This window comes from Mastigoproctus giganteus, chromosome 5, assembly GCF_048544385.1.
Source record: "Mastigoproctus giganteus isolate SK-2022 chromosome 5, ASM4854438v1, whole genome shotgun sequence".
NCBI classification, from domain to species: Eukaryota; Metazoa; Arthropoda; class Arachnida; order Uropygi; family Thelyphonidae; genus Mastigoproctus; species Mastigoproctus giganteus.
Window position 1 is genome coordinate 119,804,494 of NC_143579.1, and position 16,966 is coordinate 119,821,459.

Sequence of the window (16,966 nt, forward strand, 5' to 3'; positions counted from 1 at the left end):
CAGAAGGGGGGGCATTATGCTCATTGTTGACCTGGGTGGCCAGTGCAATGTTGAGTCAGTTTGGTAACTTAAGCACAAGGGAAGCAAAAATCAGGGTAGCTGTGTGCTATAGGCATAATGACGCTGATGAGTACAACGAACAACTGTACAGAGAAGGAGACAGACACAACAAGTAAATCATTTAACTTTCCAGATATTGACTAGAACTTATTGGATGCTCACTCATACATTAGCAAGAACTTTGTGGATTTATTGGAACAGCAGCATGTTAAGAGACAACAAGAGTAATACTCTTGATCTGATTATTAGCAGTGATTCTTCATGCAATAAGAATCTGCATATAAAAGAACCAATAGGCGGCAGTAGGAGTTCACATCTGGTGAGCATGGGTCCTGAGCTGGATATCATCATTCTTCTCTTTCTTGTGTACAGATACTTAGGGATGATGCAGGCTCAGCAGTTACAGCACAAGGAAATTAAGGCCTGCCCAACCGAAAAATACCATCAGAGACTCAGAAGCCTGCTGAAAGCAAAGCTGAATGGAGGGAACACAGTTAAAGCCATAAACACATATTCAGTCCCAGAGCTAACATACTCCTTCGGGGTCATACATTGGACTAACACCGAGCTTGAGGATATCGTGAGAAAGACAATGATGACGAAAAGCCGCCAACACCACTCAAAATCAGCCGTGGAGAAACTGACAATTGCCCGGAAAGAAGGAGGAAGGGGCCTGATAGACCTCAATGAGCAACAGTAGACAGCGATTGCTAACCTGAAGGATTACTTCCAGAAACACACAGCAGCACTCCAGCAGGCCATAAGGAAGATAGACAAGTGGTATACCCCCCCACTCAAACTAAGTGAGGAGTCCTCCTCCAAACCAGGAGGCACAAACGAAGCTAGGAAGATGGGCAAAGAAGACATTGCATGGCAAACACTACAATGATCTCTGTCAAGGTCACATAGATAAATTGCTTCCAATGCATAGTTCACGAGCAGGACGCTCTTCCTCGAGACTGAAGGATTCATGCTTGCTGTCCAAGATCGGGACACCAGGAACTATAGAAAATGCATTGCCAAGGAGCTCTTAGTGTCTGATGACACATGTTGACGATGCCACCTGGCCTCAGAAATGATCTAACCCATCACCGCAGGATGCAAGGTGATGTGTTAGATCTGTGAGTGTACCCAGACTGAGTACACTCATAGGCACGACCAGGTAGCCAGGACAATACATCAGAAGCTAGCAAGAAAATAAGAGTTGATCGAAGAAAGTGTACCGTTCTACAAGTACGAACCTCAGGCAGTACTAGAGACCCCAACCCACAAGCTGTACTGGGACCACGCCATAATAACAGATAGGACAATCCCGCACAACAGACCAGATATAACCCTTGTGGACACAGAAGGAAAAGGCTACCTATCTAATTGATATAGTAGTACCCAACACTGGCAACCTGCATAAAACCCATGGGAAAAAAATCAGGAAGTCACGAACCTAAGACAGGAGATCAAAGAGATGTGGCATATGCAAGAAGTAACAAACATCCCTATCATCGTGTCAACCACTGGTATGGTGCCAAAGACCCTACATAACAGCCTAGCAGTATTAGGTTTCCCAGCGAATACCTACAAGGAACTCCAGAAAGTCTCAATCCTGAACACCTGTAGGACAGTCAGAGAGTTCCTCGACCAACAGTAATGCCTGACATAACAACAACCACCCTGTGTACTTGGTAGTAATACCCATCACGAGGTGGAACCACCAATCAGGGAGAAATAATATAATAAAGATGTAACTACCATCAAGGGTAGAGGGAAGGGTTTTTGTTTTTGTAAAAGTGAATATGGTGGTCTCAGACAGTTTCTAAATTCTATTGAGTAGGCCCAACGGATGATGATGTTATCATCTGCATCTGAAGCATTCAAGAAAATAATCATACTAGGCTTTACATACCAACTAAGAAATACTGTTCACGGCTCAGACCTAAATGGATGGCAGATGAACTAATAAGACTCATGGCAGAGAATAAAATTCATTGGGATGTGCATAAATTATCAGCTGATATAGAAGCCTTTCGTAGATATAAACTAGTCTGCAATCAAGTCACAAATGATGTTATCCAAGCTAAAGCAGATTACGAGAAATATTTATCAAAGAATGCAAAGAAAAGCATTTTTCTTTGCATTCTTTGCAAAAGCAAAAGACTTCTTTTCTTCTTTTCTTAAACATTAGTATGAAGGGAATGAATCATATTGATTTACTTGATATCGATGGTTCAACTAATGATGATCCTGCTCGGGTTACTAACAAGCTGAATAAGTATTTTTTTTTATCTACATTCACACATGAGAAATTCTTTAGGGGAGTGGATGCCAGAAGATTATCAAACTCTAACAGGGAGCTAAATGATTTTGTACTAACTGAGAGGAAAGTGGAAGAGAAATTGCTGAAGTTTGGATATATCCCATCCACCTCTGGTGCCTTTCTTTCTAGAAGAAAGAAAGGCACCAGAGGTGGATGGAATATATCCAATTTTATTAAGGGTGGGAGAAAAACGAGGTAAGCAAACTCTTAGCCACAATTATGAGAACATCCTTGGATTCAGGGGAAGTCCCAGTGGACTGCAAATGTAGAAATGTGTCCCCTAATTCACAAAGGGGGTAATCTAAGAATGACATGCATAATTATAGACCTGTTAGCTTAACTTCTGTTCCAGGAAAAATACTGGACTCACTTGTTAAAGAATTAATGCAGAACCATCTAGAGAGGAGTGCATTTATACTTCAATCACAGTATGGATTTTTCAATTGGTCAGGCAATTTTGTCTGACCAATTTCATTGAATGCTGCAGTCACAAAGGAACCAGATGCAAAAAATGATTTTGATAATATATATACACTTGGATTTCAGGAACGCGTTTAATACTATTGCACATAATAGACTGCTGTACAAATTGGAGCAGTGTGGTATTAGGGGCAAGATACTTCTACGGATGAAGGGAACGGTTGAGTGGGAAAAGACAGAGAGGTGATATCAATGGATACTGCTCTTCATAGATGCTATTAGTGGAATCCTTCATAGTTCATTGCTAAGCTTATTATTGTCTTCTGTACTTATTAATGACATTGATGAAGGTAAATAGGTAAATCAGGCTTATCGTCTTAAGTCTGCTGATGATACAAGTGTTGGCAGGATGGTCAATGACAAGACAGTAATAACAGTATGCTATTATAACAAGATCTAGATAAATTGGGCTGAGAAATGGCAACTGAGTTTTAACATTGACAAATGCAAAATACTGCATATGAATAGCAGTAATCCCAGATTAGCATACCAACTGTGTGGAACCACAGTCAGGGAAGTGGGAAATTAAAAAGACCTGAGGGTGTGTTTGGCCTATGTTGTTCTCGGAGCAGTGTAGACAGGCTGACAGGATAGCATATAAAGCTTTGTCAATGATATACAGAAATTTTGGTAGCAGAGATAAGGAGGTGATTTTGCATTGTATAAGGCAATCATCGGGCCACATTTTCAGTACTGCACACAGGTCTGGGGCTTCCTCATTTTAGGTAAGATTTTTAGCTGCTTGGGGGGGGGGGAGGTACAGAGAAGGGCAACAACTTTGGTGAGGGGAACTAAGGGATGCTCTTGCCAAGAAATGCTTTGAAACGGATTGGGCAAGCTCGATGCTGATGGAATTCTTCCTCTTACTCAGACTACACATAGGAGGGGGCCTAAGTTCAAATTGAGGAAGGATAGTTGCAGTATAAATGTGTGGAAGTTTGCCTTGAGCCAGCAGGTGGATGATTTCTGTAACAAATTTGCATCTGATGTTGTGGAAGTGGATGGCTTGAATAAATTCAAAGAAGAAATAGACAAACCATTGGATGGGATGGATAGATAAAATGGGAAGGGTTTTTTTTTGGCTGATGCTGTATAAGCTTGTTTTGTTTCATCCTTTGCCACTACTAATACTAATATTATGTGACACCAAACTGATTCATCATTGCACTGGTCACCGATGTTGTAATAAAATGAGTAATTAGATATAATATGCTTCTTAACAGTATAACCCCCCCCCACCTCTCCTGTCCTCTATCTTCTTCTTCCTATATACATTGTACTCTCCATATTCAAATTCAGCATTGCTTATGTCTGAGTGACATCATGTCTCTGATATCCCTAAAATATATGCACATTTGATGACTTAATCAGTATTTCAAAGTCATCCAATTTATTTACAATTATTAAGTATATTTATGAATGAATTATATTAATTATATTTATAAAGGCATATCTGGCTTAATGTGTCCAGATTGATTGGTTGGTTGATTGAATTTTATTGGCGCATTAGCTTCTAAGGCTATAATGTGCCACAATGTGTCCAGATATTACAAAGATTGGCAGTGTGGTTAATGACAATAATCTGAGTAAGCTAGTGAAACAATATATCTAGAAAACCTAGGGAGTGCTGAGAAGTGGCAATTGAATTTAGAAATTGACATACGAAATGTCTGATATGTCAATATTCTGTATTCTTTCTGTGCATTGACATTCAAGATAGAAGAAAACAAAAAAGACAGGGAGTAATTGTGCAGCCAGCCATGGAATTCTCCAAGTATTGCAGATTGACTTCTAGAGCAGGCTCATGGTGTTTTGTCAATGATATACAGAAATTTTTCCTGCAGGTATATAAAGCAACGGTAAGATCATATCTTGAGTAACTTGTAAAGTCACATCTTGAGGCTTCCATACCTGGATACTCTTGGCAATCAAAGGGTACCAGGAATAAACGGCTTCCAGACCTTTACACAAAGAGTACCAGGAGTACAAGTCAGTCTGGAAGCCTCATTTTAGGAAAGATGTGGATCTGTTGGAATAGGTGCAGAGAAGAGCAACAAGATTAGTGAGATGAACAAAAAAGTACCCTTACCAAGAAAGCTTCAATTCTACAAGTAGCTGTATCTGAAATCTGGAAATTGACCACCTTCAAGGAGATCTGAATGAGGTGTTTATGGCTTTGAATGGATTGAACAAGCTAAACAAGATATGCAGAAATTTGCTTTCTGCCAGAGGGCAGCTGATTGTTGTTACAAACTTCCTTCTGGTGTATGGGGAAATGGATATTATTAGATGGAATGGATAGGTGATGTGGGAAGGGGTTTTTTTTGTTGATGTTGTTGTATAAGCTTGCTTCCTTCCATTAGCCAAAAAAAACACCTCCCACAACGTCCGTCAATCCCTCTAATTCTGAGGGATGGACAAGATGTATTTGTCATGTTCAGGTTGCTTGCTACAAGAGGCATATCTGACCAACCTCCTATCTTGTCTACGCTTCCTAAATTTGCTATATATACATACCATGGTGAAACTCATCATCCACTATTTCTTGTTGACACCACATCATCCACTAGTCCTTTTATGTGAACATTAGTTGTTCTAACCAGGAGTTCAAACTCACTCATTTTATTGACAGCATTCCTCACTTGTTCTGTTTTCGTAGAGGTGACTACAGAGGTCTCAGACAGTTTTTAAATTCTATACAATGGGATCAACTGATGATGTTGCCAACGGTGAATTCTAAATGGGAAGTCTTCAGGGAATTAATCTTGGAAGCTACTAGGCTTTTCATTCCAACTAGGAAATACTGTTCAATGTTTAGGCCTAAATAGAGGTCAAATGATCTAATGAGACTCGTGGAAGGGAAGAAAAATGCATGGCATGCATATAAATTATCAGGAGACACTGATGCCTATGATAGGTATAAGATAGAATGCAATCAATTCACAAAGGACATTAGACAAGCAAAGGCAGATTACGAAAAATCTTTGGCAAACAATGCAAAGAAAAACAGTAAAGATTTCTTTACTTTTTTTTAACTCTAGAAGGAAGGGGATGAATCAGATTGGTCCATTTGACATAGGCAGTTCGATTGTTGATGAACCTGCTGAGGTAGCTGACAAACCGAATGAGTATTTTGCATCTACATTTACACGAGGAAGTCTGTAGAGGAGTGGAGTCCAGAAGCTTATCAAACCCTGGCAAGGAGCCAAATGATTTTGTAATAACCGAGAGTAAAGTGGAGGAGAAATTGTTGAAATTGAACGTAAGAAAAGCACCTGGGGTGGATAGGATCTATCCAGTTATATTAAAGGAAGTAAGCAAACCTCTAGCCATATATTATGAAAGCATCCTTGGACTCAGGGGAGGTCCCCATGGACTGGAGATGTAAAAATGTGTCCTCAATTCACAAAGAGGGATCAAAGTGTGACACGAGTAATTACAGACCTGTAGTGTAACTTCTGTTCCAGGGAAAATAATGGAGTCACTGGTTAAGGAAGTGATACCAGATCATCTGGACAAGACTGCAGTTATAGTTCAGACACAACATGGGTTTGTTAAGGGGAAGTCTTGCCTTACAAATTTGATTGCATACTATGATGTGGTCACAAAGGAACTGGATGCAAGAAATAATTTTGATATCATATACTTGGATTTTAGGACAGCTTTGATACTGTGGCACAAGGAAGACTACTGTACAAATTGGAGAAGTATGGCATTAAGGGCAAGTTGCTACAATGGATAAAAGGATGGTTGAGTGGGAGAAGACAGAGAGTGGTTATCAATGGATATTGCTCTTCGTGGACTAATGTTATTTGTGGAGTCCCACCAGGGTTCGGTGTTAGGCCCACTGTTGTTTTCAGTATTTATCAATGATATTGATAAAGGTATATCAGGGTTAATGTCTGGCGCCTCCGTAGCCGGGTGGACAGGAGTAGTGGTGCGCAACGCGCACGTCTTGATTGGACCAGGGTTCGAGCCCGTGACCACCAAATACGGAGGATGCGGAAGGTCAAGGAATGACCACCACATATCCACAGCCTGGATAAAGGGTGAGGGTTGGCGTCAGGAAGGGCATCCAGCCGTAAAAATTTCCTGCCAAAACAATAAAAAGGCTGACCCCATATATATATATAATGGGAAAAGGCAAGGACAATAATGTATCAACTGAGTGGTACTATGCTCAGCGTAATGGAGAATGAAAAGGACTTGGAGGTAATTGTGCAGTCAGATATGAAGTTTTCTGGACAGTGCAGACAGGCAGCAAGAGTAGCTCGTGGTGTCTTGTCAATGATATACAGGAATTTTGCTAGCAGGGATAAGGTGGTCATTGTCCCCTTGTATAAGGCAATGGTAAGGCTACACCTTGAGTACTGCAAACAGTTCTGGAGGCCCCATTTTAAGAACAATGTAGAGCTGCTGAAAGGAGTACAGGAAGCGCAACGAGATTGGTGAATGGAACAAAGGGTTGGTGTTACCAAGAAAGGTTTAAGTTCTGCAAATTACAGCTGTAGACTAGGCACCTGCAAATTACAGCTGTAGACTAGGCACCTGTGAGGTGATCTAATTGAGGTGTGTAACGCCTTGAATGGATTGAGCAAGCTCAATGCTAATGGGATTCTTCGTCTTGCTCAGATTACTCACCTGAGGGGACTTAAATTCAAATTGAAATTGAAAGACAATTGTAGAATAGATGTGCAGAAATTTGCCTTTAGCTAGCGGATGGTTAATAGTTGAAACAAACTTCCATCTGTTGTAGTGGAGGTTAACAACTTAAATAAATTCAAGGCAGAACTAGACAAACATTTGGAGTTAATGGATGGGTGAAATGGGAGGTGTTTTTTTTTGGCTGATGCTATATAAGCTTTCTTTCTTGCATCATATGTCTCTACTAATGCTAATTATTATTACTATTATTATTAGCCATATGGTGCAAGGAAACCTGAGGCTTATGCTGCACCAGCCAAAACAATTACCGCATTACTCTGAGAGAGAGAGAGAGAGAGAGAGAGAGAGAGAGAGAGTCAGAAGTAGAAGGGAATCACCAAGAAAGAGAAAAATGATGATATCCAGCTCAAGACACTGGGTTTGCCAAGCCCATACTCACCAGATGTGAACCCCTGGGGTAAATGCTAATAACAACAAAAATACTGATTATTATAGTGACCACCAAGAAGCTCTCAATAAATATAAAAATGTTTCCTGAGAGAAATAAAAATGTCCATATTAATAGTAATCATGTAATGGATGTCTTAAATAAATAATTCCAAATGGAGATCCTGCTGTTTTCAAAAACAAGTGTAGTTTCCTTTATTATAATGGTGACTAAAAAGAATTAGTTAAAACAAGGATTTCCTTCCAAGCATGAATTTCATAGTTTTTTCTATTTTGGAAGTAATGTAAAATAATATTGTAAGTTATTTTCCAGTTGCTAAAATATTAATAATAGGCATTCACTAAACTCACCTGCAACTTTCACAAACAAAGCACTTTTGGTGATAAGTATTACCAAGGGCAGTGACAACTTCACCTTCCACATATTCCCCACAACCTGCACATTTGGTACCAAAGAGGTCTTGATAGTCTTTAGCACAGTAATAGCTACCATTTTTAAGGAAAAATCCACCTTGTGCTAAGGAGGAGTTGCACTCTAAATAAAGAATATACAGTCAACATCAGAATTGCAAAAAACAAGGTGACTATTGTATATTAATACTATACTCATTATTAAAATTTTTCATATCTGCATTTACCTCATTTTCTTTTTAAAAAATATGATATATGATTCAATTTCTGTTGAAGAAATTTGATTCTGAAATTCAGAGTGAAACAAAGCAGCTTAAAATGAAATGAAGTGCCCAATCAAAAGATTGGAACTATATCCCTATAAATTATAGGGTCTACATGCTTAAATTAGCGATTTAGTTTTATATGGTGTAGGTTAAGCTAATGACTGAAAGATATCTAGTAATTTTGCTATATTCTTATAACTTAAAGATATCCAGTAATAATTTCTAAATGTTGTGTGGTATAATAATGAACACTAACACACCATACAACATTTTTATATTTTTGATCATAGTGCCCCAGTTCATATGATCATATCAATCAACAGTAGTAATTATAGTATTTAAATAGCAATTGATGCAAGAAATCAAGCATGCTTATATAGCATCAACCAAAAAAATAATAATAATAATAAAACCACACAGTTCATGTATCCTTACTCTCCAAGGATTTGTTTAACTCTCTCTTGAATTTATTCAACCCTTCCACTTCCAGAACAGGTGGAAGCCTGTTCCAACAATAAACCACCCACTGGCTACAGGCAAACTTCCACGGAACTATTCTACAACCATCCTTCCTCAACTTGAATTTATGCCCCCTCATGTATATAGCCTCAGCAAGCAGAAGTATACAATTAACATTCAGCTTACTCATTCCATTCAAGGCTTTAACATCTTAATCAAATCTCCCAGCAAATGTCTGGTCTAGAAGCTGCAATTCGCAGAATTGAAGCCTTTATAGGTAAGAGCACCTTTTGTTTCCTTCACCAATCTGGTTGCCCTTATCTGCACCCATTGCAGCAGTTCTACATCCTTTCTAAAATGAAGCCTCCAGGCCTGTATACAATACTCAATATGTGGTCCTTAATGCCATATGGACCATGGCCTTATACAAAGGGATAATAACCTCCTTATCCTTGCTAGTCTATATATCATTGACAAAACTCCATGAGCTGTCCTGGTAGCATGTTTGCACTGCTTAGAGAATTTCATGTCTGACTGCACCTTTACCCCCAGGTCTTTTTCATTCTCCACTATCCTGAGTGTAGTATCACACAGTTGATAAGTTACTCTAGGGTTACTGCTACATATGTGCAGTAACTTTCATTTGTCAATCTTAAACTTCAACTGCCATTTCTCAGCCGATCAAGCCAATTTTCCTAGCTCTTGTTGCAGTAGCTTACCCTGATGACTGTCATTAACCAACCTGCCAACATTTGTATCATCTGCAAACTTAAACATTAAGTCTGATATACCTTCAGCAAATGGCCTCTGTAGCCGAGTGGTCAGGAGCGGGAGTGCAGTAACACATGCTTTTTGAGTAGACTGACTGACAAATACAATCAATCTGCCAATCCGCACTGGACCAGCATGGCAGATTATGGTCCAATTCACTCAACATGAATCATTGAGATTTCCATCCTTCAGTGGGCTGATAATGGCTGAAGTTTACCTTCATCAATAACGTTGATAAATATTGAATATAAAAAAAAAGGAACCTGCACTGAACCCTGAGGAACTCCACTAATAACATGAGCAGTGCCCACTGATAATCACTCTCTATCTTCTTCCACTTAATCATGCCTTTATCCTCAGCAGTAACCTGCCCTTAATGTCATATTGCTCCAGTATGCACAGTCTTTTATGTGAAACAGTATTAGAAGCCTTCCTGAAATCCAAGTATATGATGTAAAAATTGGTAAAATAAAATTACGGCTTTCTCAGAGCAAATTGTAACAGGTTTAATAAATATACATAGAAACATACAAAGCTTTCGGTTGGTTAGACAACCTTCTTCAGTTGAAACAAAACATAAAATGACAGTTAGAATGGAGGCGTGTACTGCCAATCTGGTACGTGAAGCGCGTGGCTAATTGTTTGAGGTTGAAGTCTGTGGCTGTGATGCATGTGGACGTGGCCAGCGCTTGTCAATGGACAGGACTATTGCTTCGGTGATAGGGTGGACTTGACAACCACTGTTCCTGTTCATTGAGGTATTGGAGCATTTGATGTTTAACGATTCCAACCAGGCGCGGCGCAGATAATGGCGGGACTTATCCACAATCACAACATTGCGGTGTGGGTCAATGTCGTGGTGGGTTGCCCAGACGTGCTCAGCAATAGCTGAGTGCTCCACATCCACCAAACGGATCGCCCTCTTGTGTTCGGAAAGGCGTTTTTCGAGCCACCTTCCAGTTTCCCCGAAGTAGCAGCTAGTGCAGTCACGGCAAGAGATGCGTTAGACCAACCCGCTCTGCAGTAGGGTGGGGACAGGTGTTTTTACATTGGAAATGAGGGATCGTAGTTTTCTCCCTAGGAGTTGGAGGCACTTTATTCCATGCGATTTTAAAATCCTACAGACTTGTTGTGATACGTTTGGGTAGTATGGGATAAAGGCGCTCGTGGTTGAGTCACCACTTTGGATGTTTCTGTTGGTCGCTACGTGGTCGCGTGCCTATAGGTCGCACCTGTCAAGGGTATTGATGGGATAGCCACACCTCACAAGGTCCGCTTTGACTCTAGCGATCTCTGTGCGCCTCTCACTTACAGAGCTAGAGTGTGTCCACGTGCGAGTTAGCAAGGTTCGTGCAGTGGCAAGAAGATGACTACATGCGTGTGCTGACCGGAAGTTGGTAAATTGGCCAGCACACATAGATAAACCTATGTGTGCTGGCCTATGCCTATAGGTAAACCTATGTGTCCTGGCCAATTTACCAACTTCCGGTCAGCACACGCACGTAGTCATCTTCTTGCCACTGCGCGAATCTTGCTAACTCGCGCCTGGACACACTCTAGCTCTGTAAGTGAGAGGCGCACAGAGATCGCTAGAGTCAAAGTGGACCTTGCGAGGTGTGGCTATCCCATCAATACCCTTGACAGGTGTAACCTACAGGCACGCGACCACGTAGCGACCAACAGAAACATCCAAAGTGGTCACTCAACCACGAGCACCTTTATCCCATACTACCCAAACGTATCACAACAGGTCTGTAGGATTTTAAAATCGCGTGGGATAAAGTGCCTCCAACTCCCAGGGAGAAAACTACGATCCCTCATTTCCAACATAAAAACACCTGTCCCTACGCTACTGCAGAGCGGGTTGGTCTAACGCATCTCTTGCCGTGACTACACTAGCTGCTACTTTGGGGAAACTGGCTCGAAAAACGCCTTTCCGAACACAAGAGGGTGATCCGTTTGGCGGATGTGGAGCACTCAGCTATTGCTGAGCACGTCTGGGCAACCCACCACGATGTCGTGATTGGGGATAAGTCCCGCCATTATCTGCGCCGCGCTTGGTTGGAATCGTTAAACATCAAATGCTCCAATACCTCAATGAACAGGAATAGTGGTTGTCAAGTCCACCCTATCACCGAAGCAATAGTCCTGTCCATTGACAAGCGCTGGCCATGTCCACATACGTCACAGCCACAGACTTCAACCTCAAACAATTAGCCACGCGCTTCACGTACCATATTGGCAGTACACGCCTCCATTCTAACTGTCATTTTATGTTTTGTTTCAACTGAAGAAGGTTGTCTAACCAACCGAAAGCTTTGTATGTTTCTATGTATATTTATTAAACCTGTTACAATTCGCTCTGAGAAAGCCATAATTTTATTTTACCAATATGAATCCGGAGCGCATAGGCCGGAGCGCATAGGCCTTTTTAACGATGTAAAAATTATTTTTTGCATCCAGTTCCTTGGTTACTACATCATAGTAACCTATCAGATCAGTTAGACAACACCACCCACTTGACAAATCCATGCTGTGCTTTACAATATAATTGCATGGATGTCCAAATGGTCCTGCATTATGTTTTTAACCAGTGATTCTATTATTTTTCCTGGAACACACGTCAAGCTAACAGATCTGTAATTACTCATGTTGCCTTTTGATCCCCCTTTATGAATTGGCAACATATTCGCACTTCTCCAGAATCCCCTGAATCCAAGGATGCTCTCATAATTATGGCTAAGGGTTCGCTTACCTCCTTTGATGCCTCTCTTAATATAATTGGATAGATTCCATCTACCCCAAGGTGCCTTTTTTATGTCCATCCTCAACAATTTATCCTCCACTTTTCTTTCAGTTATTGCAGTCATTTAGCTCCTTGTTAGAATTTGATACACTTCTGGCATCCCCTTCCCTAAAGAATTTTTAATGTGTGAATGTATATGCAAAATACCTATCCAATTTGTCTGCAACCTGAGCAGGTTATTCAACAGTTAACTCACAGTCATCAAGTGGCCCAATGTGATTCAACCCCTTCCTTCTACTGTCAATATAAGCTTAAAGTCTTTGATGTTTTTCTTTGCATTCTTTGCAAAGACTTCTCATAATCTGCCTTGGCTTGCCTAACCTCCTTTGTGACTTGATAACAGACTAATTTATATCTACCATAGGCTACTGTATCACTTGATAATTTATATGCATCCCATGCACATTTCTTCTCTGTCACACGTCTCAATAGTTCATCTGACATTCAATTAGGTTTAAGCCTTGAACATATTTCTTTGTTGGTATGAAAAGCCTAAGTCAATCTATTTCTCTGATAGCTGTTTGGTATACTCATCACACTCATTAGACCTATAATACACTCCTCCTCTCAATTTTGTTTTCCCAGTGCTTATATCACACCAAACTGACTCAACGTTGCACTTGTCACCCAAGTCAGCTGGATGCACTGCCTTAAACTTAATATTCTTCTTAACCAAGAGCATCACCCTCCACCTCTCCTGTCCTGTCTGTCCTTTCTGTATACATTGTGCTCCCCCATGTTCAAATTCAGAATCAATGATGTCTGAGTGACACCACGTCTTTGCTATTCCTATAATGTCTGCATTTGATGACATAATCAGTACTTCAAGTTCATCAAATTTATTTACAATGCTCCTAGCATTAGTGTACATGCAAGTATACATGCCATGTTCTTACTCTTAGTTACGCTAACACTGCCTGTGTGTTCATCATTGGTACATGCTGCTGCATGTACCAATTAGAGCAATGCAAGAATCACTTCCACATCTGCCTGTGGCTCTAGTTAAACTATTAGTATCACCAAGCTAGCAGCATTCCGACCAACCTATCACTGCCTCAGTAGCATCAGCAAATATTCTTGCATCCCTTCTATTTAAGTGTACCCCATTCCTGTAAAAACAGTCTCTCCTGTTATCAATCACAGACCACGATGAGAAAAAATTTCTACGCCATGAGCTGGGCTCATTCTCTCCGGGGTCGAATTGATTGACAAAGCTCTCAACATATATATCGTCCTACTGTGTCTGGGCAAAACTGCAGACACTCAAATTCAATCCTAACTCATGACTTTTTGCCAACATTGCCCTGTCCTTGTTAAATAAGTCCTCAGATCTCTTACTCTTAATATCATTACTCCCAACATATACAACAATATCACCTTTTGTGCCCATAAAGTTGATATCTGCTCTATAACATCATCTCCTTTTGCCCCTGGCAAACATACCCTGGTCCTATTCCACCTCTCCTTCTTGCACAACTTATTTCCTGTTCCCCTGACAGCAGAGTCACCCATAATAACTAGTTCCTGTGGGACTAGCAAACATTTTGCCTTGAAGATTACCACTGTGTTGTCTGATGTGCAAGAGTGAATTCTGGAATTGAGTTGGGCAGCTTAGAGCTGGATGGGCTCCCCATTTTAATTCCTTCGAGGGCATCTACACTAGTCTTCAAACTCTCATAAAGGCCCATCAGAATGCTGAGTTAGCACCTAATTTCTTCACTAGAACACACAGAGGCACCCTTGGCTGTATCATGTACTGTTTCAGAGATCAGCAAACATTACACAAGTTGCACATTTTGTTAGGCCATGATTCATAGTAGAATTGCCCCCTTCTGTTCTCCCCTGATCCATAGCACTCCTGCTACTTTGCGCACATTGCGTTGCTGCTGGGGAATAATTTCTGTGAACAGCCTTGTTTGAAGAAGACAAAAAATTTCTAAGGTGATCAATGGGATTTAAACTCAAACCTATCCAAAGGGATGCCAAATAGCAAAACCACTATATTATCATAGAGAATATTTGCAGGGCTCTCAGAATATGCAAAATGAAGTAAGCTCTGTATTGATTATCTCACTATCAATGGAAAATATCTGTCAACTGAAAATTGTATAGGGTGTCAAAATATCTGAGCAGTACAGAATTACAAAGTTAAAAGCTAAGTTAGAAGTTATTACTTTTGGGAACTTTTAAATTAACTCATTATTTTATTATTATTATTATTTAATTCAGTAACTAAGTACCGTAACAAATCAGAAAAGGCTTGTAAAACTATACGGACTACACAGAACTAACGGCATGTATTTTTATATTTTTCTTAATTAAATGAAATCCGAACCAAAAAAAAAAAAAAAAAAACTTATAAAACAAAATTCATTATCAGAAAGCTGGTCATATTTCCTGTAATGTGAATATTTTACGTGGTGCACAGCCTATATTTTCTATGTACAAAGATTAACAGAATCCAATAATCCAGTATGTAACTTGCAGTCAACCACTGGAAGGACTTTATAATATGATCTGTAACCGGCACCCAATTATTGATTCCTATTTACAGCAAAGTCTCTACTGCAAAATAAACGATGACGTCTAATCAATTAAGAACCAAGGTTCAAAAACAATACCAATTTTTATTTTGTGCAAAGGTTAATTATTTTGTTTTCGCTTTTCAAATTAAGGATTGTAATGTGTCAAGAAAAGCTATCAATGACATTCCAGGGCAGCCAAGCATAATAATTCATTCCTGTACAAAATTTAATCCTGAAACTCTCAAAACTTTAATAGAGAAAGATATAAATAATATTAAATGAAATATTTATAATTCCAAGAGAAAACTTCAGCCTGTTTTACTAGTTTACTTGAAAGGGACAATGAAACCTTATCATCATTAACTTTAAACAGTACACATTTTAGAAAATTTTAATACACATAATAAAGATTAATATTGTTTATTTTTGTTATACTAATATGATTTTTGCAACATCAATCCCAAATTTTTGCTGTTATCAACAAAATTATACTATGATTTTATTGAATAGTTTTTTTATAATTAAACTCAGTAATATTTCTCATTGGTTGCAATTAATCGGTACTGCACAGAACTAACAAACTGCATTATCTCATAGATGCTTAAACCAAACTTCTTTTCTTTTTTTTTTATGTTTCAGAATGCAATGCTGCAATTGCTAAGGATATGAATATGAACATACAGCATGTGGAGGCAGGATATAAACATAAACATACAGCATCATAAAAAAATCCCTTTCAGAGCAAAATTTGTTTCTCTTTGGTTATTTAAATATATAAATAAAGAAGGAATATATATTAGTGAGTAATCCCAATTTTAAAAACCACTACTCTTTCAAATTTTTGGTAACAAAACCTTCCTTTATCAATAAATATTATTAACCCCTTACTTTGTGCAGAGACAGAAAAAAAATGACAAATATACACTTTATTTACTGTATTTCTGGTTTGATGAAATTCATGATAACAGCCATTTAAGATTAAATTTTGGGAAAGTTTTCTTGCATAGTCATCAATACTTGTACTTTTTTTATATTTATACATCATTCTACTGTTACAAATCAGGTATGCTCTCTATTTACTTATTTTATTTATATAATACTTCTGTTATAAATAAAGCATTCATTTAAGTGTAAAGAATCAGTTCTTTAATGAAATTGTAACAGGTATCTGATATCATTTGAACAGACCTAATGTCAAAATTATCTTTTTGGTAATTTCTCCAAAGATGGAAAATCACTTATTTTCAACTCTTTTCCATTCATTTTACCACATATATCTCAAAATTGTGTACTAAATCTGTAATGTCATATAACATTAAAATTTTACATCAAAGATAACCCATTTCATGAGATATATTAGTTTAAAAAATAGAGTTCTTAATAGAGCCATCTCTTCACCACTTGTGAGGAGATGGCCCCATTCACTATAATCACTATTTGTGTTTCTTGAAATTCTACTAATAGTTAGTATGATAAGTTGGAACTCCAATAATTTATTGTCAATATTTATTGCTCTCTCTCTCTCTCTCTCTCTCTCTCTCTCTCTCTCTCTCTCTCTCTCTCTCTCAGGATAGATGTGCAACCCATGCGGTTTCCGGTTTCGTGAACAGTTTACAGAAATTCTGGCAGTAAGAATAAGGAATTGATTATCCTGTTGTATTAAAGCAATGATTAGGCCACATCTTGAGTACTGTATACAGGTCTGGAAATCTCATATGCAGGAGAATGTGGATCTGTTGGAGAGTGCAGAGAAGAGCAGCAAGAT

The 16,966-nt window shown here is 39.0% G+C and overlaps 1 protein-coding gene across 2 annotated transcripts in view; it reads right to left on the minus strand.

The window, feature by feature from the left end:
• LOC150085662 (actin-binding LIM protein 2-like) overlaps window positions 1-16,966 on the minus strand; it is a 579,562-nt gene that overhangs the window by 342,859 nt on the left and 219,737 nt on the right. For both annotated transcript variants that reach the window (XM_090374167.1, XM_090374166.1), the window contains exon 3: window positions 8,315-8,498. In XM_090374167.1, the coding sequence (XP_090230293.1) occupies window positions 8,315-8,498 (184 nt within the window). The remainder of the gene's footprint in view (window positions 1-8,314; window positions 8,499-16,966) is intronic.